The sequence below is a fragment of the Silurus meridionalis genome, chromosome 11 (genome assembly GCF_014805685.1).
Source record: "Silurus meridionalis isolate SWU-2019-XX chromosome 11, ASM1480568v1, whole genome shotgun sequence".
Classification (NCBI taxonomy): Eukaryota; Metazoa; Chordata; class Actinopteri; order Siluriformes; family Siluridae; genus Silurus; species Silurus meridionalis.
Genome location: NC_060894.1, coordinates 10,403,755 through 10,424,587, shown reverse-complemented (window position 1 = coordinate 10,424,587; position 20,833 = coordinate 10,403,755). Strand labels below are relative to the sequence as shown.

At 39.8% G+C, this 20,833-nt stretch overlaps 1 protein-coding gene across 10 annotated transcripts in view; it reads right to left on the bottom strand.

Annotated features, from left to right (window-relative positions):
* Positions 1–20,833, bottom strand: part of LOC124393205 (membrane-associated phosphatidylinositol transfer protein 2) — a 54,708-nt gene that overhangs the window by 10,793 nt on the left and 23,082 nt on the right. For 4 of the 10 annotated variants that reach the window (XM_046860758.1, XM_046860760.1, XM_046860761.1 and 1 more), the window contains exons 3-18: positions 15,687–15,901; positions 11,458–11,579; positions 10,207–10,440; positions 8,859–9,182; positions 8,663–8,761; positions 8,472–8,576; positions 7,799–7,863; positions 6,598–6,842; positions 6,115–6,304; positions 5,888–6,007; positions 5,245–5,471; positions 4,903–5,081; positions 2,846–3,016; positions 2,271–2,396; positions 1,422–1,586; positions 903–1,121 (exon numbers count right to left, since the gene is read on the bottom strand). In XM_046860758.1, the coding sequence (XP_046716714.1) occupies positions 903–1,121; positions 1,422–1,586; positions 2,271–2,396; positions 2,846–3,016; positions 4,903–5,081; positions 5,245–5,471; positions 5,888–6,007; positions 6,115–6,304; positions 6,598–6,842; positions 7,799–7,863; positions 8,472–8,576; positions 8,663–8,761; positions 8,859–9,182; positions 10,207–10,440; positions 11,458–11,579; positions 15,687–15,901 (2,806 nt within the window). The remainder of the gene's footprint in view (positions 1–902; positions 1,122–1,421; positions 1,587–2,270; positions 2,397–2,845; positions 3,017–4,902; positions 5,082–5,244; positions 5,472–5,887; positions 6,008–6,114; positions 6,305–6,597; positions 6,843–7,798; positions 7,864–8,471; positions 8,577–8,662; positions 8,762–8,858; positions 9,183–10,206; positions 10,441–11,457; positions 11,580–15,686; positions 15,902–20,833) is intronic. The other 6 variants (XM_046860762.1, XM_046860765.1, XM_046860764.1 and 3 more) reach the window with 6 other exon arrangements.

Below are 20,833 nucleotides of genomic sequence, written 5' to 3'. Positions count from 1 at the left end.
CCTTTTAGCCAAATTACTCATATTGCAAATAAATAATAAATAAAAAAAAGTATTCAGTAGAAACAATTAGCAATGAATGTAAATGTGATTTGGTGTGATGTGAATTTTTTTTATTTTCATTCATCTTCAGTAGGCATTTTTTTCTTTTATCCCTGTCAGGGTTGCAGTAAGTGGTGCCAGATCTGGGACCAGTGCTGGCCACAAGGCAATAACCACTCCTTCACACATATGGGCAATTTAGCAGAGCTAATCCAGCTACATGCATGTTTTTAAACGTAAATAAATAAATAAATAAATAAATAAATAAATAAATAAATAAATAAAACATGGGAACCATTCTGTACAGACAGTAACACATTTTGGTAAAGTGTTACAAACGTCAGCGAAATATCATTAACAAAGCATAACTGTTGGTGAAAAGAAATAATAAATAAATAACTTTTAAGTAAAATCATACTACTATAACAAAAAGACATCTTTCCACATATTTCACAAAAGCGCAGCATTAAACTACAACCCAATCAATATTCTAATGCACCTGAATACTGAGCATTTCAAGTAAGCAAAAAATCAAATGCAAATTTAAACAGCCCCAAAACAACCACAGATTATCATACCAGAGACAACTTCTTCATTACCATTATCTTCAAAGGCACAAAGAAAGCTTGTTTTTTTTGCAGATGAAGACTCTATGGTGGTGGTATGAGTGACAGACGGGAGTGAGGACTGAGAAAAAGAGAGAAGCTACAGCATAGCCTGAAGATGCAGAGAACTGCAGTAGGGTTTAGTGAGTGCTAACAGGGCAGGACTGGGTGGTTCAGACCGACAGGCACATGGGACAGAACAGCAATGAAGAAGAGGAAGAGGAAGGCCCATGTTCCTCCACGCTCCAGCAGCAGTACCTTGCTCTATATCCAGCTGCATGTTCGGCGACGGAGGGCTGGAATCGGGAAGAGGGGAGGGCTCGAAGCAGCTCACCTCATCTGAGCCTGCCGCTTTGCTACTGAGCAACTGGTAGCGGGCTTTCGGGGACGGGCTTCTTGAGGATATTTTGTTATAAGGGAGGGCCAGCTGGGACAAAAGGCTAAGTTTTTTGGACTGATTGTGATGGCATGCTTGTGCTAAGAGATAAACAAAACAACAACATAAAAGTAGGAAAGTGGTAAACACTGGACATTTTACATTTCACGCCTTTGGTGTGTTTAATAAAATAAAATTAAATAAAAATAATAAAAATTCAAAATAATAGAAATGAAACATTGCAGACTCAGCATTTGAGAAGAAAAAACCTAAACAATACATATTTGTCATATTAAATGATCTCCACTGCTAAAATAAACGGTTCTAAGTTTTGTTTTTCCTCCTGCATGTGGACGTGGGTTCATTTTCATGAGTATGCATGGGTGCGTGTGTGTACTTACTGTTGGCAATATTGGAGGCATTGTAACTATCCGCCAGTCCAGACACTTGGCTGGCGATGCTGACCTCACTGGGTCTTCGGATGATGCGGGACGCTGGGGCTGAGATAGGAGACGAGGGGTAAGAGTTCTCCAGGAACATTCCCCCGTGAGAATGCATTACATCCGCTAAGAACACAAAGACAAATCTCAGTTAAAAAAACAAACAAACAATAATAAAAAAAATATAGTGTGTGGTTTCCTTTGGCCAACCATAAAGCGAAAATTCAGAAAAGGTTGTTTCACTTATATCGGATTAAAAAAAAAAATTCTCTTTATAGTGTGAATAGGTTACTTGCTCACTTATATGACACCATGATTTCCTTGAAAAAACATAATTGTTTTTGTTTTCCAAACTAAACTATTTGCCTCTGTTAAGGAGATAATAGTTTACTATGGCCTTTTCAACATGACTCGATATATTATGAAGAAATATTGTGCAACAAAACTACACAGCACTACCAAAATGTTTCAGTGAAAGTATCACTTACCGTATGCAGCACATTTTCTCACATTTTTCCCCTTTCAGGAAAAGACCATGGCGTTATCTCCTTCTCCATATTGAACTGCTTTTAATGCATTACTAAGGCATTTTTCTAATTGCCAATTTTCCCATAACTATTTTTGCAACTGTGTACACATGGGGCGATAAATTAAAGGAAAAGTGTTGGGCCATCACAGGAAGGCAGAATAGAGCACCTTAGCATAGATTATTCAAGTTGCTGATACTGTACTAAAACACACACACACACACACACACACACACACACACACACATATGAGGTGAACAACAGAACAGGAATGGCTACACACACTCAGGCGTGGCTGGCACAGCCTGCCAGTTGAGCACGGGGACGGGGATGGAGGTCTCGCCTAAGCCATCATGGCAGCGGCCTCCACTCTCCAGCAAGAGGTGAGGGTTGCTCTGGAGGGTCTCCACTGCATGCCAGCCGCAGCACATGGGCACATGAGGACAGGACGGCAGGGGGAGGGGTAGAATCAAAGAAAGAAAGAACAAGGCAGAAACAAAGACAGACAAAGAAATGGTTGGAACAGATGACAGAAAAGCAGGTATGAATCAAAGAGTTACAAGAGGCTGGAATGGACATGGCATAGATGTTCTAACTTGTTTTAAAGATGTTTTAAACACCTTGGTGACTGGGTCTGTAGTGGTGCTCTTTAAAAACTCAGACCCGTATATAACATGATATGTTATATATGGACATACTTGGGTACTTATTCTATTCAGAATAAATGTGTTAGACCAAGACTGGAGCCGAGGTCAATTCTCCAATTCTCTAAATATACTACGTATAGGGGAGAGACAGGATGAAACATGAACACGACATGTGCAAGAGCCTGTGTGACGGAGTAGGATCCGAGCATACCCAACAGGGCTGAGTGGCCATCGCCTAGAGGGAAACGCTGGTAACGTGGCACATTGAACGGGGCCAACAGATGGAACTTCTTCTCCAGCAGTGGTTCCAGGCGTGAAGCTGAAGGGTCTGCAGGGTGGAACAGGTTATACACCTGCTGGCAGGCAGGACGGAGGTGAGCCACTGGGGAAGAGGAAAACATACTGTATGTAAAGTGCTTTATTAACCCGCTGCCTGAAACATGCACACAGGTTAAAAAATGTAAATACAGCAAATACTGCGAGTTAAGGTAGATTATGGGATGGAGGTTGTTCATAAAAAACAAAACAAAAAAAAGCCAAAAATTCTAACTGTTTTGTTCATGATCTATAACTAATGTAGGTGTTTGGGAACCTTCCAAGTTACATGTGCAAGAAAGAAAGAAATCCCAATATTTGTTCAGTACAGTAAATACACCTGACCCAGGATTGTATCGAATTTGCATCGGTTTCTCATGCAGCATCTGTCAGATTTTGGAAAGACACTCTAATCTTGCAGCTGCCCATGCTCAGCTTACCATGTATTGAAATAAAGAACTTCAAGCAGCTTTTTGAACCGTTTATGAGATATGAACGTGCCGTTTCCCCGCAGCAAAATAGGTGCTATATAATTTTTGGATAAATATTTCTACAAGATTACAAAAATATTGAAAAAGGAAGTTTTTTTTTGCTTTAATTTCTTTCACACAATGTAATGTAACTCATTACTGTACTTAAGTAGATTTTTCGCATCTCTGTACTTTACTGAAGTATTTATATTTCTATATTCTACTTTAACTTCACTACATTACCAAGTAAAATATCATACTTTTTACTCAACTTAATTTTGTGTAAATTCTGAATAAAATTAGTCGTACTTTTTTAACTGGTCAATCACGCAGCAGGGTAATCAGGGTAGAGCGTGTGCTCTGTTTTAAACTAGTTTTACTTGCCGCTTGATGGTATCTGCTTAGCACTAACATACAGTATATACAGTTCAACAGCAAGCAGAATATTTTGAGAGAAATAAATGATGGAAGAAACTCCTGAATCTAACTTGCCACAGCACCCGTGGCCTTGTTTGCACGATTTCGAAGTGGTTGAAAAGAAGGTTTAGGGCTCATAATTATATTATATATTAATTAGAGTATATTTACATGAACGGAGTTGATTAAGCAAAAAGTTTTGTGACAAAAATTATAATAGGAGCATAAAAGCCATAATAAATCATAGTACTTTGGATACTAAAGTACATTTGAAGGCAAATACTTTTGTAATTTTACTGAAGTAAAAGTTTAAAGGGAGCACTTTTGCTTTTACTGGAGTCATATTTGACCAAGTGTATCGCTACTTTAACTCAAGTACATGCTTGTTTACTTCTTCCACCACTGACTGATATTCTTGCTTATTTGTCATGTCCGTGAAACTTTTGCGTCTAAAAACATCTCGGAAGCAGGTCAGTTAGGAAGCTTCTGTGAAAGATAATATTTACAGTAATGTTTACAGAGTTCCCTCACACATAGCTGATACTTTGGTGCTGTGCCCAGGTATACAGATAAAAGCAAATGTATATTTCCTGGCTAATGTTTATAAAAATTTATTTATGAAGTCATGCTAAAAAAATGAGTTGCAAAAGCCTGAATGACTTCTGCTGGAAGCTGTGAGGTATGGGGCTGCTGAGGAAGGGGATGAGTGAGAATGAGAGAAAGAGAGAGACATTAACTTCTGTTAATGTAGCCTATTTTCCTTGCATGTTTTGTGTTCTGAAATACTTTTCTGCTTACCATAGCTGTAAGCAATGTGTCTGTAAGGTGTTTCTCTGAATTTTTTTTTTTTGCTTTTTTATTTACAAAGTACTATAAACGATTGAAGTAGGTTATAATCCCATTGCATCAGCGGTTTCTGAACTACTCAAATCGGACGGATTTTACACATTGTGCTCCTGCAACGTATTTCTGTTTTTTTGTTTGAACACAGAAATATTAAACTGAACATGTTCGGTTGTGAAGCATTTTAGAAGAAGAAGTGCTAACCAGTTTAGTGTGAACCTACCATCTAGAGAAGGAACCACGGTTTTCCTCAAAGCCAGAACCAAACCCAGAGGAGAGCCAAACAGGAAGAAATCAGACACCTCGAAATCAAACTTGCCCAAAACACCACCTCCTTCCAGCATAGTGCTGTTACTGGACCGCCGAGAGCCTGGATCATTCCTCAAAACGCTGGAGTGCAGACTACATCGTTCACACATACACAAAGACAAAACGTTCAGAAACACAAACGATTTTTACGTAATGTTTTAGTCCAGGTTTAGCTGTTTACAGTTTAATTACAAATTGCTTCAAGGACATTAGATACACCAGTGTCTGTCAAACAAAACTATTTTTTGCATCTGACCTAGACAGAAAGGCCTGATGCTGCTTGATGGTGTCTAGTTCGTAGGTGGAGGAGTCGCTACGCTTGCGGGGAAGCTGCTTCTTCGGGTCGTCAGCGCCGCTGCAGCGTGGGATGTCAATGTTGCTGCGGCTTAAGTGGCGGCTGCCTTCCAGGGACAGCCCAGAACCTGAGCCGGAGCATGAAGGGCTACTGTTGATGATGATGCCTGGCGAGAGCAAATCGTTGTCCTGCAATTCATGATGAACCACAGACATATAATTACCGGAAGGATAAATATAATTTCTTAAAAGCAACCACTGATGCGTGCTACAGTTAAGTTACTTATGTAAAGGTAGTCGCAAGGTATAAAACACTCAGGAAACATTGCATTCTTGTGCCGCTGGCCTGAAAAGCCTAAAATATTCATTGAAAGTAAAAGCCATCAAGTTCGATTAGAAGCAAGCTTTTGAGTCTAATGTGCTGTCTGAGATGTGTCATTGCTCATCACGCCACAACCACAGGCTTTCAAAATGTCAGGATATCATCAGTCAGTTTTCTGAAGCCAACAAAGAAACAGATAAATAATATGGATGATAGACTCAATGTTTAAAATCCTACCTAGAGCCTACAATTTGACACAGAATACAAATTGAATTGTTTTTACCTGCACGCTGACTATGCTCCCTCTCCTGCTGCTGTTCTGGCTCTCAGACACTGTGATGTTGCTGCTGCAGAGGGCATCAAAGCCCAGGATCCCACCGACACAGTCACCTATCAGACACACCTTCCCAACCCACCAGGATATTCCAGAGGTAAGTGACAGGTACACACTCTCTACAATAAACCAAATTAAGATTTATTTTTGATGAGTAAAATCACAAAGACACTGACCTGGCCAGAGAATGCAGTACCCTCCAGCGATTTTAGGAAGTCTCCGTACACCTGATTGGCTCGCACTATCACGGCAGCCACGGCGTCCTGGTACTGTGGAGCAGATGTGGCCAACAGAGGAAGAGCGGCGAGAGGGATGTGGTCCTGGCTGTTAGAGAGGCAGCCTTCGTCATAGCTGTATGGACTTAAACTGGGGTAGGACAAAAGAAACAGACATTCACTGGTTTAATTGAAATGTAAGGTAATGAGTTACATTCATTGCTTCCAAGCAAATGTTATGATGGTTATTTTCCTCTTTAACAGATTATGAAATTCTCCTTCTCATGTGAGCAAATAATGTCATCTTTGCTAAACCTTATTGTTGCTACTCTTTCCTGCTTATACTCAATTGGTGTGCATTTCTGTTTGCTTTTTTCATTTGCATCGATTCTGTCTTCATGTTTGCTTCCTGTTATTCTGAGCAACTCTGAAAAGAAGGCTTACTTTGAGACGAGTGAGAACGCCTCCACGCAGACGGCGGGGCACGGCACCAGGCGGATGGCGATGCGGCCTAGAGCTGTCGGGTAGTGGACGCGCATGACAGTCTCGAAAGCTGTGCTGATGGTGTTGACGTCGGCCTGCTTGCTGCTCTGCTCTCCGCCTCCCGTGTCCAGTATGTTGCCCCCATGCAGGACTAAAAGCAACACGTGCACCTTGGATGACTGCAAGCCCTGCTGACCCGAGCCGTCCTGAATCAGAAAAAAGTGATTTGTCCTCAAACAAGCAAGCAATTCGGAAATTCCTGACTGCAGTGTCTCCTTTCAGCAATTACAGTCCTAAGGGAACTCTCGAGTTGCCTAATTGTGCGTTTTCAAACATGTTTAATGCCTCCTGATTGAACTTGTCATTTATTTCTCGTGAGCTAATTGAGGGGTGCTAGGAGATACGGATACAAAACTGTGCTGTGCTTTCATCCCTCAGGACAGGCATGATTTCCATTTACAACCACAACCAACGAATGGGAGGAAGTAGATTGAAGCATCATCTGAACCATTTAGCTAAGCACATATTAAGGCCCAAATAAACTGTTTACTAAAAGGGAGCTACGTCTCTACGAGCTTCAACGAGAGTAGAAAAAGGCTGTGCTGCTACTCACAGCTGGCTGTCTGGTCACTCGGCGCCTGCGTCTTGTGGGTCTCTGAACGCAGGGATAAAAGAGCACTGAGAACACGCTAGTGGCCCCTCACCCCTCAAGTCCTACGCTTCCTTTTATTTCAGTTGCATGAGAACTTGGCCCTGATCCTAATTTAAGTGCATTCTGGCTTCAACCCTTTTTTTCCTGGACACACACACTTCACTTCCACTTAAGTGTCGCCTCTTTTGTACAAAGCATAGAAGTGAAGGAGCGGACCAGTTACGGATCTGATGTAATGTCATATGCTCATAGACACGTAGACGATTTTACTTTCGAACTTGAACTTAACCTTATAAATAAAACCATCAGGAAACTTAGAGCAGCTGGAGCCCAAAATGGTTCTGATCAGGATTCTGCTATTTGAGCTGGTATTGAAACTGGGACAGGAATACACTAGAGATTTTATGCTCTCCTTTCCACTAATCACTTTATAGCAGCACAATAAATGATAGATAGCAAGAGCATCACTGTAACATGCTATATGAGTAAAACAGCGGAAAACATATGCACCTCGTTCAGTCTTTGGACATTCTCAGCTTCCGAATACTCAACCCCAGAGTCCTGGTACAAGTCACCTGAAAACAGAAAAAAGTAAGCAGTGAAATTAATTTTAAGAAGAAATCTAAAATTTGACTTTGTGGATTCCCTCTGGGTGGATCTTTTTTATTCAATTGTCTCCATTTAACAGACGGTTTATTCAGTAAAGTCTGTACAAACTTAAAGTTTTATGTGAAAATTGTAAAAATGTGAAAATAACCCTGAAGCTCTTGACTTGATTTAGCATGATTTGGCATAATGCAATGCAGCAACATGATTGGCAGACTGGATAATTGAATTGATAAGATTTTAAATAGTTTGGAATCAATTGAATGCATGCGTGTTATTTTTGTATATTCATTTCAAACATTTACTTCCTTTAAAGTCAAAGTAAAAAAAAACTGATAATGTTTGCAACAATTGCATTTTTAAATTTATAACAGTTTAAGATTCAACACAAGCAAGATTCCAACTTCTATCTTCTTTATCTTTCTAAGGAAAGAATAGAAAAGAAACTTAGGCTTTTTGGTTATGAAACATGCATCCAAAATAAAAGTGCCAGGTAGCATCTTCCCACACTGAGAAGACAGAAATAGCCTGGAAGCTCTGCATTGCATCAGGCAGGCTGTAATAATGTTGTGCCTACTTTGTGGTTCGTCCACCTCCGCCGTTTCGATTTTGTCCATCAGGTCATTGGAGTTCCACTTGGTGATCTCTTTAACAAATATCTCCTCACTGTCCGAGAGATCCTCTGATGAGTTTGAAAAAAACTGTTAGTTTCGAAAACCTTGAGAAGAAGCAATATAAATGAGGACATGAACATTAACTTCTAGTTACCGTGTGCATCAAAGAACTCATCGTCTGTGCTGTCGTCAGAGTCACGGGCAATGCTCTGCATGCGCCATTCGGAAATACTGTGCCGAGACGGGCTTGCTGCTCCAGAGCAAAAAAGAAGATGATACTGTAATGTATTACTCAAAAAACGCTGACTTATCAATCATATAAGACCTAGCAAGGCACAGGCTGTTCCTACCTCCTCTTTTTGATGAACGGGAGGATCTAGATGAGGTGGACCACTGCTTGGTGAGTTCTCCTCGAGCCTGTAGTGTGTCCCCGAGACTCCGCGATGCGCTTTCGTTCTCAATAGCGTTAATGGCCTCCTTGGTGTCCTGTTCTTTGGCGGGACTGGTGTTACCCTCACCTCCATCCTCGTTGCAGCTAAACTGGGCCATCTTCTTGGCCAAAGCCAGCTGAGTCTCCAGCTCCAGCTGCCGAATATCTTCCATGGTCAGGCCATACCACTCATCCTGCCAGCACCAGGCCTGCCGGTGAGCACGCACCATCACTTTCCTGAGACCTAAAAGAGGATGAAGCAGCAGGCTAGGATTCAAATCATCCAAGAAACTCTTATAAGCACTAAAACCCCTACAATTAACTTTTTGGATTCTCATGACATTCAAAAAGTCACAAAATAATAGGCATGCTTTTTACCGTTTAAATAAACGGTTTATTTTCATAAATAATCACTAGTTTTCATTTAAAGTTTGCTAAACAGCTTAATTCAATTTCATTTCCACTTTTATACATGTAGAATTTTAGACTTTTTTTTGTATAATCCAAGGAGAGATTACATATACAGAACAACATAAAGTGCAGTTTTTGCTTCTTCCTTTTAGTTTCTGGGAAAGAAGTTATGCGTATGGTTAGAACAGATAATATATACATAGTTTCATAAATCCACCAAACAGTGCAGTGGAACTGAAAAGCTGAAAAACTGTTTTCCATACAAGAATAAGTACTGGCCAGACACTAGCAGTTCAAAGTACTGAACCCTATGTGGGTGGAAAAATTTGGAATGTCAAAGGCCTTTGATAAATTAACGGTGATGGAAGTCAGTAAACACAAAGATATCGAAGTAATGAAAATGATTAAAGCTCGGGCAGCAGCCCGTGAGAAGGAAATTAATCCTGCCCTGATGTCGTCTGAGGAAGGTAGATGACTCTCGTTCCCTGTCTCGCTCGCCGTTTCTCCTGCGTCTCCCACGCTCATTCTTTATGTCCTCATTTGCAGTGGAGCGGCACTGCATCAATCTACTTTTCATTAAGAGCAGGTTAATGATTAAGGCAACAGAGCCAGGGCTGTCCCAATAACACACTCTTCCTTTGGCAGAGCGCTTCACAGCTGCTGCCCACCCACTTGTGCAGATAACGTGACTTATCCAAGCTAAAAACACACACACTTGTATCACGGCACATGCAACTGGAATCAGAGCAGCTGGTCTGCTGAGGAAATATTAGTTGAGCAAATGTCCTCCCCCACAACTCTCACAGAGTAAGTATTCTGAGGATACCCTTTGGAAATTTCCAGAAGGTTGTACGCACCCACGTCGTGAATGAAGCGCTCAATCTTGGACTGCATGCCCCAGTAGCGGAACTCCACTTTGCAGAGCTTGTAGGCGCACATGATGGGCATCATGCCTGGGTTATGGCTGATCTCCTGGATCCAGTTGTCTGACAGAGGGCCTCGTTGAGTCTTTACCGACTTGTACAGCTTTGGATCCTCCTCACCCAAGTACTCATGAGGTGCAATGAAATCTTTCACAATGTCTATGGGGTCTGGAAAAGGGAACAATGTTGTCACACAGAATCTGATCGCAGAGAGACACAAAGGCGATAATAAAACGATTTTGATTTCAATTTACTTGTTCAGTTCTCAAAGAAGAAGGTGTTGCTTAATTTTCTTAAGCAGCTCAGACAATAGCTTGCTTTAATAAGTTATCGTTTCTATAGGAGCAGCTTCTTTATAAGAGCGACCTTTATGCGAGGCTGACATACTTTTAACTCTTAACATCTTTCTAAAGAACTTTACTGTGAAGAGCCGTGCGTCGGGGCATTATACAACATTGAACGTAACTGTAGACAGTCGAAAAGCATGGCAATTCCAATCTATAAATTAAATAATATAATCATAGGGTTACTGCTGTGCACATTATAAATGTAATAAATAATTTCAGAATGAGCTGCTCCAAGTCTTCCATTACCCTGTATTAAACCAATTTCTTTTTTTAATTTATTCCGTATCTCACTCTTCTTATTTTATTGCTCCCGCTTGCCAGAGTGATAAAAAGCCTTCTGCTGGTGAATCAGAGTTGGCAGACGGCCACTAGGTGTCCCCTCTGCACAGTTTGGCCACGGACATCATTATGCAACAAGCACAGGGCGCTTCCCCCTGCAGAGGCTACGCCTGCAGACTGCCTACGCCTCAGCTCTGAGCCTCCGGCAGCCTTTTACCCAGAATGCATCTGAGCCCAGGCGTTGGGCAAACTGTGCGAGTGTAAAGGCACTAGGGATTTAAACCAAAAGCGTGGTCAGCATTGTAAAAACCAGCGCATGACAAGCCACACGGGAGATAAAAGAGGGAAACGGCACATTATGTAACAAGGTTAAAGGGAGACATCGCAATCACTTCTCTCCTTTCACCCAGTGTGCAACTCAAACTTTGGAATTCGAATCAAAGATATTCACACATTCGCAGTGTGTATTCATGCAAATAGTAATAAGTGTGCATTCATTATACATGTCTAATACATGAATACAGCTTGATTGCAATATGTTTACAAACACTCTCCTTACCAATATCCCGCTGCCTTTTCTCCGCTGAAGACAAATTGAAGACATTGTTCTGGTTCCCCGTATCAGGCTTATAATACGTCTCAATGTCGATCGAGAACTTCTCCACAAAAGGACATGTATAACTGAAAGACATGCAACGAAAAGAAAATTGTACACCTTAACAGACATAAGCCCCTAGCAAGGACATGAGAAATATTATGCATGCAGGAAAATAATTTTTGTTTGTCTGAGATTAGTTCTTGCTTGAAACCTTGGTTTAGATTCGATTTCCTGCTGAATGAAAGCATACGCCAATAATCAGCTTTATACCTGTTGAATTCTCAAATCTGATACGTCAGATGATGTTGATCCTTTTGCTACAACAGTGGTAGTGATGGATAGAAATCACACCACAGGTTTATTTTAGATTGCTTGTTGTGATACAGAAGTGTTTCTATAGTAACAGCTTAAGACATGAATTTAAAAAACTGAGTTCCTGTTCAAAAACCTACATGTACACTAGTTGAATTATCTGTTATGGATCTGCAGTGGATGAGTGGACATTAAATTCATTCTATGGAAAAAAAGTATTGGGACACCGGACTTTTCCAGCCATGTGGATCTTTCCAAAAACTGTTAGCACACAACTATATAGGAGGTCTTTAGGTGCAATAGATTTAAATACCCCCTTCACTCGAACTAGGAGACCCAAACCTGTTCCAGCAGGAAAATGCCCCTGTACTCAAAGCCATCTTCATTAAAATCTCTAATTTACATGGTTCCGAGTAGATCTTCAGCGATCGGCTGTAGAGATCTGACCTAAACCCTTCTGAACACCTTCGGCACAAATCTTTATAAGCACACTTTAAAATCTTGTGGAACATCTCCCCACAAGTGAGGAGGTTATTATAACAGCAAATGGGGACTAAATGTGGAATGGGATGTTTGAAAAGGACAGAATCTTATGGTCAGGTGTCCATAAACCTTTATATATATTTATTATGTATCTCTTTGGGCTGACAGAGTAAAATGACATTTCCAAATTGAGCATTTTACAAGTACATCAAATATTTTTTATACAATTTTGGCCTAAGACTTTTGCACAGCACAATACAAACATTACTTCTTTAACTTCAGGCAGTGTCTCTAAAGGATTTAAGATGTGGTTGGTGCAAACTCTAAATACTGTCTTTTGCCATTTTGTACAGCAAATATAAGCGTGTGTGTGTGCGTGTGTGTGTATTGACATCAGTAATTGAAAATTATGGATGCTTTATGCAAATGTAGGTTTGTTATTAGTGAAACCAAACTCAACACACAGCATGAAGACAAAATATTCTTGTAAATTCTTTTTTAAGTCATTATGGTGTTTTAAATTGTCAACAAATTCGTTGTCAACGAATGCAATAATCGATTGGGCGGCTGCTCATGTTTCGGTTTAGTGTGACGGCAAGTTAACACAGACAGTACAGGGTCAACCAGCAGCAGAAAAAATTGTGCGTCCCAAGTTATGGTAGCATTTTATAGTAAATGCAACAAAGCCTGTAACCTAAGTTATGTAAAGCGGAGTTTGTGTGGGATGGAAGTAACACAGGATGAACGAGCACATGAAAAGTAAACACACTGGTGTCACGGATGAAAGCGAAACATCAGCATGGTGAGCAAAAACTGTAGAATCCTTATCATTTGAAATGGTGTAGTTTAATGAAGTGCCATTGTGTAAACTGTTGGTTTGGAGTCAATTAAAAACTGTGCGAACAAACACTAAATCTAAAAGCAGCAAATAACAGCAACAGTAAACGATGTCTGTCTACTACAACAGTAACTTATCTATTTTGAAACATGATTTACTGCGGCTTTACTTTGTTCAAATGCTTGTTTTCAATGTTTGTATGTTTAATGATGCATAAATCATTTTGTTATTAGACAAAACAAAATTAATTACAGTGCCTTGCGAAAGTATTCGGCCCCCTTGAACTTTGTTCATTGTCTTGTTGGAAGACAAATCTCCGTCCAAGTCTCAGGTCTTTTGCAGACTCCATCAGGTTTTCTTTCAGAATGGTCCTGTATTTGGCTCCATCCATCTTCCCATCAATTTTAACCATCTTCCCTGTCCCTGCTGAAGAAAAGCAGGCCCAAACCATGATGCTGCCACCACCATGTTTGACAGTGGGGATGGAGTGTTCAGGGTGATGAGCTGTGTTGCTTTTACGCCAAACATAACGTTTTGCATTGTTGCCAAAAAGTTCGATTTTGGTTTCATCTGACCAGAGCGCCTTCTTCCACATGTTTGGTGTGTCTCCCAGGTGGCTTGTGGCAAACTTTAAACGACACTTTTTATGGATATCTTTAAGAAATGGCTTTCTTCTTGCCACTCTTCCATAAAGGCCAGATTTGTGCAGTATATGCCTGATTGTTGTCCTATGGACAGAGTCTCCCACCTCAGCTGTAGATCTCTGCAGTTCATCCAGAGTGATCATGGGCCTTTTGGCTGCATCTCTGATCAGTCTTCTCCTTGTATGAGCTGAAAGTTTAGAGGGACGGCCAGGTCTTGGTAGATTTGCAGTGGTCTGATAGTCCTTCCATTTCAATATTATCGCTTGCACAGTACTCCTTGGAATGTTTAAAGCTTGGGAAATCTATCCAAATCCGGCTTTAAACTTCTCCACAACAGTATCTCGGACCTGCCTGGTGTGTTTCTTGTTCTTCATGATGCTCTCTGCGCTTTAAACGGACCTCTGAGACTATCACAGTGCAGGTGCATTTATACTGAGACTTGATTACACACAGGTGGATTCTATTTATCATCATTAGTCATTTAGGTCAACATTGGATCATTCAGAGATCCTCACTGAACTTCTGGAGAGAGTTTGCTGCACTGAAAGTAAAGGGGCTGAATAATTTTGCACGCCCAATTTTTCAGTTTTTTATTTGTTAAAAAAGTTTGAAATATCCAATAAATTTCGTTCCACTTCATGATTGTGTCCCACTTGTTGTTGATTCTTTACAAAAAATGACAGTTTCATATCTTTATGTTTGAAGCCTGAAATGTGGCAAAAGGTCGCAAAGTTCAAGGGGGCCGAATACTTTCGCAAGGCACTGTATATATTAATTATATCTTTTCAACTGAACAAAATGTAGGTGTATTTCTTCCAACAGAAATTGTCAAAACAATGTTGTATTATATTTTAAATTGATAATGGTTGTCAACTTGCCATCTGCAATTATCATTAAAAACAATACAAATGTTGATTTGCACAAATTGTTTTGTTTTTGCTTTGTGACAGTAGGAAACCCAGCATAAGAGAATTTGTTTAAAGGAAAAATCCCCATGCACTTCTCAACAAGCAGCTACTGTAAGCTTTAAAATGTCTAAATTTAAGATAGTTAAACTCAATATGTGGCTTTTGCACTTTGTGAAGTACACTTTTATACATAAATAGCTTAAATTACGGATTTATATAGTTCTAATTAGCAAAACATCTATTTAAAAAAGAAATTGTAGTTTTAATCTGATGAATCGATTAATAAAAAAATTAATTGTCCAATTTTTAGAATAATCATTAGTCGCAGCCCTAATTTTATTTATTTATTTATATATATATATATATATATATATATATATATATATATATATATATATATATACACACACATACATATACATACATACATACATACATACATACATACATACATACATATATACATATATACATACACACACACACACACACACACACACACACACACTAGTGTGAAAAAGTGTTTGCCCCTTCCTGAGTTCTTATTTTTTTTGCATGTTTGTCACACTTCAATGTTTCAGACTAATTTAAATATTAGTAAATTATAACACAAGTGAACACAACATGCAGTTTTTAAATGAAAGTTTTTATTATCGAGGGAAAACAAAATCCAAACTAAATGGCCCTGTGTGAAACCGTTAAAACTGTGGTTGTAGTTTTGGATTTTGTTTTCCCTCAATTATAAAAACCTTCATTCAAAAACTGCATGTTGTGTTTACTTGTGTTTAAGATTTTAATTAGTTTAAAGTGTGACAAACATGAAAAAGAAAAAAAAAAAAAGAAGAAGAAATCAGGAAGGGGCTAACACTTTTTCACACTACTTTATATATATTTATAAATTATAGTGCTGCTTAATTTAAAAGAATGAACAAAGAACAATAAACATTTTAAAGCAACTCAACATGTCTCTAAGTAAATGAGACAGAAATGATGAATCGCTCTCACCGGGTGCGTGTGTAAGGGTAGGCGTTCCAGGACTCCTCCTCCACCCGTAGAGCTGCTCTTGGCAGAATAGAGCGGAACCAGCTAGGGATGTGCTGACCAATGTGGTACACTTTGTGAGTGTATTGTCCCGAGCCACCGGGTCCATCTATGTAGGGTCGATTCTCCAGGATCTCCACACCACTGCCCTCGCCCTCGCTCTCCTCTCGGCTCTTTTTCTGCAAGCAAATGTCAAGTCGTTTTTTTTTTATATATTTTTTTTTTACTGTGTTTCTATTCATATAGAAGCATATAGTAACACTACAGAAGTATCATGCCAACAAGGAAGTGTTCTGGTGTGAAACCTAGTCTACACAGTATTAATCGACCACTTTAAATAAGGTGTCCCTGCCTCTGAAAGACACTGAAGGAATTATACATAGAGTATGAAAATAACAAATTGATAAAAAATAAAATAAAAAAAAAAAGATACAAAACCATTACATCAGCAAACCGATCTTCTTTCTGCAATAGCATTTCAGAAAATGTTTTGCACATGTTAATCAGGACTGGTGCGCTACACAAACCTGATTTTAATACATACCAAATAAGTGTAAGCTGAAACTCTGCTAGAAACTCAAAACATTTCCTGAAAACATCTGGAAGAGCCACTTTTCTGACAAGTCCTGTTAAACATCTATTTAATACTTGTAATATAAGATTTAATTGATAAAAATAACTAATTTCCAACAGGATATCACACTGCCCTGTGTGACTGTAAAAAGAATGCAGTATAATAAATATTTTATTTATATTATAAAACCCTGCTGTCTTTATAAACTGATGAAGAAAACAAATGCAAATAAATAACTAAAAAGAGGAAGAAGCCAGTATAGAATTTGCCAGTACCAGCTGGAATACTCCAGTACCTTCTGCAAGATGGCAGGTATGCCAACCTAGCTGCTGGATGTTACCCAAAATGCTCCAGGCTGTGCAGATGCATCCTATACGCTGTATAATATCATACTTGTGGGAGCAGCAGAGCAAGGTTTGCTCTCCAGCTGGAAATGAAGAAATCACTGGGTGGTTTTTGTGTCCTTAAAAACAGGATTTTGAGAGACAGATTGGATCATCACCTCTTTTCTGTTCCTAGATCCCACATTATTTCTGATGAGGATTCAATAGAGGATTTGCGGGGACTCCAAGCGTCCATGTACTAAAGGATATGTTCAACCCATAAAGGACTGTCTCAGTGTTGGCAACTCAAGTAACAGCTTTCTCATACAAGTGTCCTTTGTGTCCAACCAGGTCAGGGCTAGGTGAAGGACTGTCCTAGTGGCATTATCTGGAGATTTATCTGGTGGTGAGTTTGCTCTGGACATGACTTTTGTTAAGCAGATCATGACCATGTTTACAAACGCTACAAGAAATATTGCAATTTGAAGAGCTTCCAAAGCTTTACAAAAGTGTGAGAATGCCAAGTAGAATCAATACGTCACTGCAGACTAATTCAAAATTCATAATTTACATCATGCCTTTATATCTAGTCTTTATATCATGACCTGTGTAAAAAAAGATTTCACCCTCCTTCTTACGAATAAAGGCACTCCAGAAACATCTGTCTTTTAAACGCAAAATAACGGAACACGTATTCGTACCGAACCGTTTTGGTACTGGATTTACGTGCGGAACATAGTTAAAATCATAGTTCCCTTACTAACATATTAAGTGCCGGACAACAAGTTCGTTTAGGCTCCACCTTGCACTTTAAGGGGGGCAAAATTATTACTTTGTTGCAAAGCCGTTGTTGCAGACTTTCCGGACTTGCAACATTAAAATAAATTTTCCACCTATCAGTGTCATTGCAACCACCATGGAATATTTTACAACTATACCACCAGAATTGCATGGCACACTTCATTACCAATGCAGGACACTGTACTATAGTATTACTACAGACACCCTGCACTCTTGCATGGAAACCCATTTCCCAACAATTCATCTGCTTTTTGTGCATCGATTATTGCGGCTGACTTTTTTCAGTTTCACAACCAACCCGAGCTAAGCGCATATGCCAGAAGTTTGCAACCTTAAAACAAAGGGTTTTTGCGACAGCAGTGCCGTCTGTTTCCTCTGAATGAAGCCCGCTGTGCCACAGAATATCGAAGCCTTCTGGTTTGAACAGGTTGCGTAGATCCTGCCACCCACAGCGCCCTCATAATAACCAACATATGATGAAAGAGTAAAACAAGATAATCCTCTGTGAATAGGCACCAGTTTCACGTCTCGACTGCATTGAACAAACCGCTACTGATCAGTGGTTGTATTTCGATTAACCATCTATTAAAACTGGATCGGATTTGAAGACTGTTCCATCAACTACTGCACACTACTGCGAAAATGTCACCTCGCAGATTAAAAACAGACGGCATTTACTTTATATATTCCATTAAAATTTATATGTCAGAGAGTATCAGCCTACAACTAGACTACGGCAATTGCTTGAGAAAAACATTTAAATGCAGCAATCCAAGTTTAGTTGTACAATAGATATCATTAAAAGCATTAAAGAAAGTGTGAACCAGAAAAAAAATACAATTATATACCGTATTTTTCTGACTATAAGCCGCTACTTTTTCCCCACGTTTTGAACCCCGCTTAAACAACGAAGCATCTAATTTGTGAATTTTTTCCTGGGTTTTTCCCAGTTTCACAAAATTCAAGCCAAAAAACTGAACCCCATAACATTAGACCGATGAAATTTCCGAATGGAAACGAAAAAAACGCACCTTACCTGTGTTACACCGTGTGTAACGTGTCTTTCGTTAAAGCCTGTGTAAAGTACATTAGTGTAGACACCTTATAGACAGGTGCGGCTTATTTATGTTAAAAATAAAAATCTTTGTAAAATTCAGTGGGTGCGGCTTATATATGGGTGCTCTTCACAGTCCGGAAATTACGGTAGATAAATGTATTGGGACGTTTGACTTTTCCAGCCTTATGTGGTTTTTCCCCAAACTGTTACAACAAAGTTGGAGGGACTCGATCATATAGGATGTCTTTGGATGCGGTTGCATAAAGTTTTCCCTTCACTTAAATCAAAAGACCCAGACCTGTTTCAGCATGACAATCCCTCTATGCACAAAGCCAACATGAAGATATAGTTTACATGGGTTGGAATGGCCTGCTATAGAGCTCTGACCTCAGCTCTACTGAACACTTTTGGGATGAATTGGAACGCTGACTGCACCCCAGGCCTCCTCAATCTACATCAGTTTACGATTTAACACCACTGTAGAAAAATAAACACAAATCTCCACAAGCATACACCAAGATCTAGTGGAACTTCTTCCCAGAAGATTGGAGGTTATTATAACCACAAACGGGGAATGAATGTAGAACGAGATGTTCACAGGCACATACGAATCTTATGGTTTTTATTAAGCTGTACACAAATGTTCATATTCCTCCTTATACTGAGCACTATTAAGGCTGAGACAAATCTATTAATTAATCCAGACTGACTATGAGTAAACATTTTCCCAAATCTGATAAGCAAGTTGGTTGTAAATTAAGTGCTTCTTCAGCTACTGTAGGAACGTTGTTTTTTTGGATTTTGTTACGAAGAAATGCTTACAGCTATACAGTGAAGTATATTTCATCATCTCCGTTGAGTCGGGACACACTGATCGTCGTAAGTAAGAAGTGCGCTGCGCTCGGTATTCGCTGAACCGTGGTGCACTTGTGCTTCGCTGCAAACCCTGTGCACGATTCATGCCACCTGTTTATTTTAATGTCCACGGTTACTCTTGCAGATGCATTCACACGCCACCAAATGTTTTGCCGGAGTACTTGTAGGATTGTTGGAGTATCAGTGTAGGAGAATTGGCTACCGATCACACTGGAACACTGCGCATCATGAATTGGGAAGAATCAGAAAAGATCAGGCCAAGCTCTTTACAAAGCCAGAACTTGCAACATGCGAAGACTGGACGGGAGTTCAATGCAAGCTTGATGCAGGATCATTCATCATCAGCACTTGGGGCTGACGTCTATGCAAACACACACACACACACACTACACACTACACACAGACCACCTGCACTTGGGAATAGGAATGAGAAGCCAGGCGGGCTGTGTTTTTATTAGAGAACAATGAGAGAGAGTGAAAGAGTGAGAAAGCAGTACAGTGTGTAAGAGAGAGAGAGAGAGAGAGAGAGAAAGAGAGAGAGCGAGAGAGAGATGTCAGCAGTTAGATGTGGCAGGTGTGGTCGACACAGCAGGACAGAGCATGAGCAAGAGTGAGAGAGAGATATAGAGAGATAGAGAGAAAGAGATAGAAAGAGAGAGAGAGAGAGAGAGAGAGAGAGCGAGAGAGAGCGAGAGAGAGAGAAGCTATATTGCCATGTACAGGTCTGCTATTGCTCTCCTTCAGCAGCACTTCATTACTGTGCTGACAGCTGAGATCAAGCCAGACACCCGCCGCCCAGGCTGTTATCAATCCCCCCTACAGCAGCCGAAAGAGAGCTGCTGTTTGTGTCCTCTGCATGAGCATGCACACACACACACACACAAACGTAAAGAGCACACACGTAAGGAGAACAAAACCTAGAGTTTTGCAGTCTGCACGTTATTAAAACAAAAACAAAATGCAATACAATGAAGATCACTGGATATTTATGACACTGACAAATACACAGCCATTGCTCATGTCCGCTTTTGAAATGATGCTCATCAACAGGCCTCTATTTCCTAAATGCCGCTGGAGTGAGTGTTTACAATTAAGATAAATATTTTGCTTTTCGTAAATTTGTATAACACACACTCACACACACTCAAACACCTATATTCAAAGGCCAAAGAAACAGTTATCCAAAATTTTCCTGCGTCTATAAAAACTAGCAATGGACCAAAACTTGTTTTTTTTTTACCGAATTTTTCTTGATATCCCACTTTAAGATTTCATACATTGGATATTGAGGATAAACAACCTCTTAATCAATACTTAAAAATCTATTTTTCAATAAATAAATAAAAATTCTACTTATGCTGTTTCTCCATCACTGAACATTTAAAGGCTCTGGCATGGAGGAGTTGTTGAGCTAATTTATGTGTTGCTCAGGAGCACCTGCTTCCACAACTCCAACTGACTGTATAAGACTGTAGAAAGG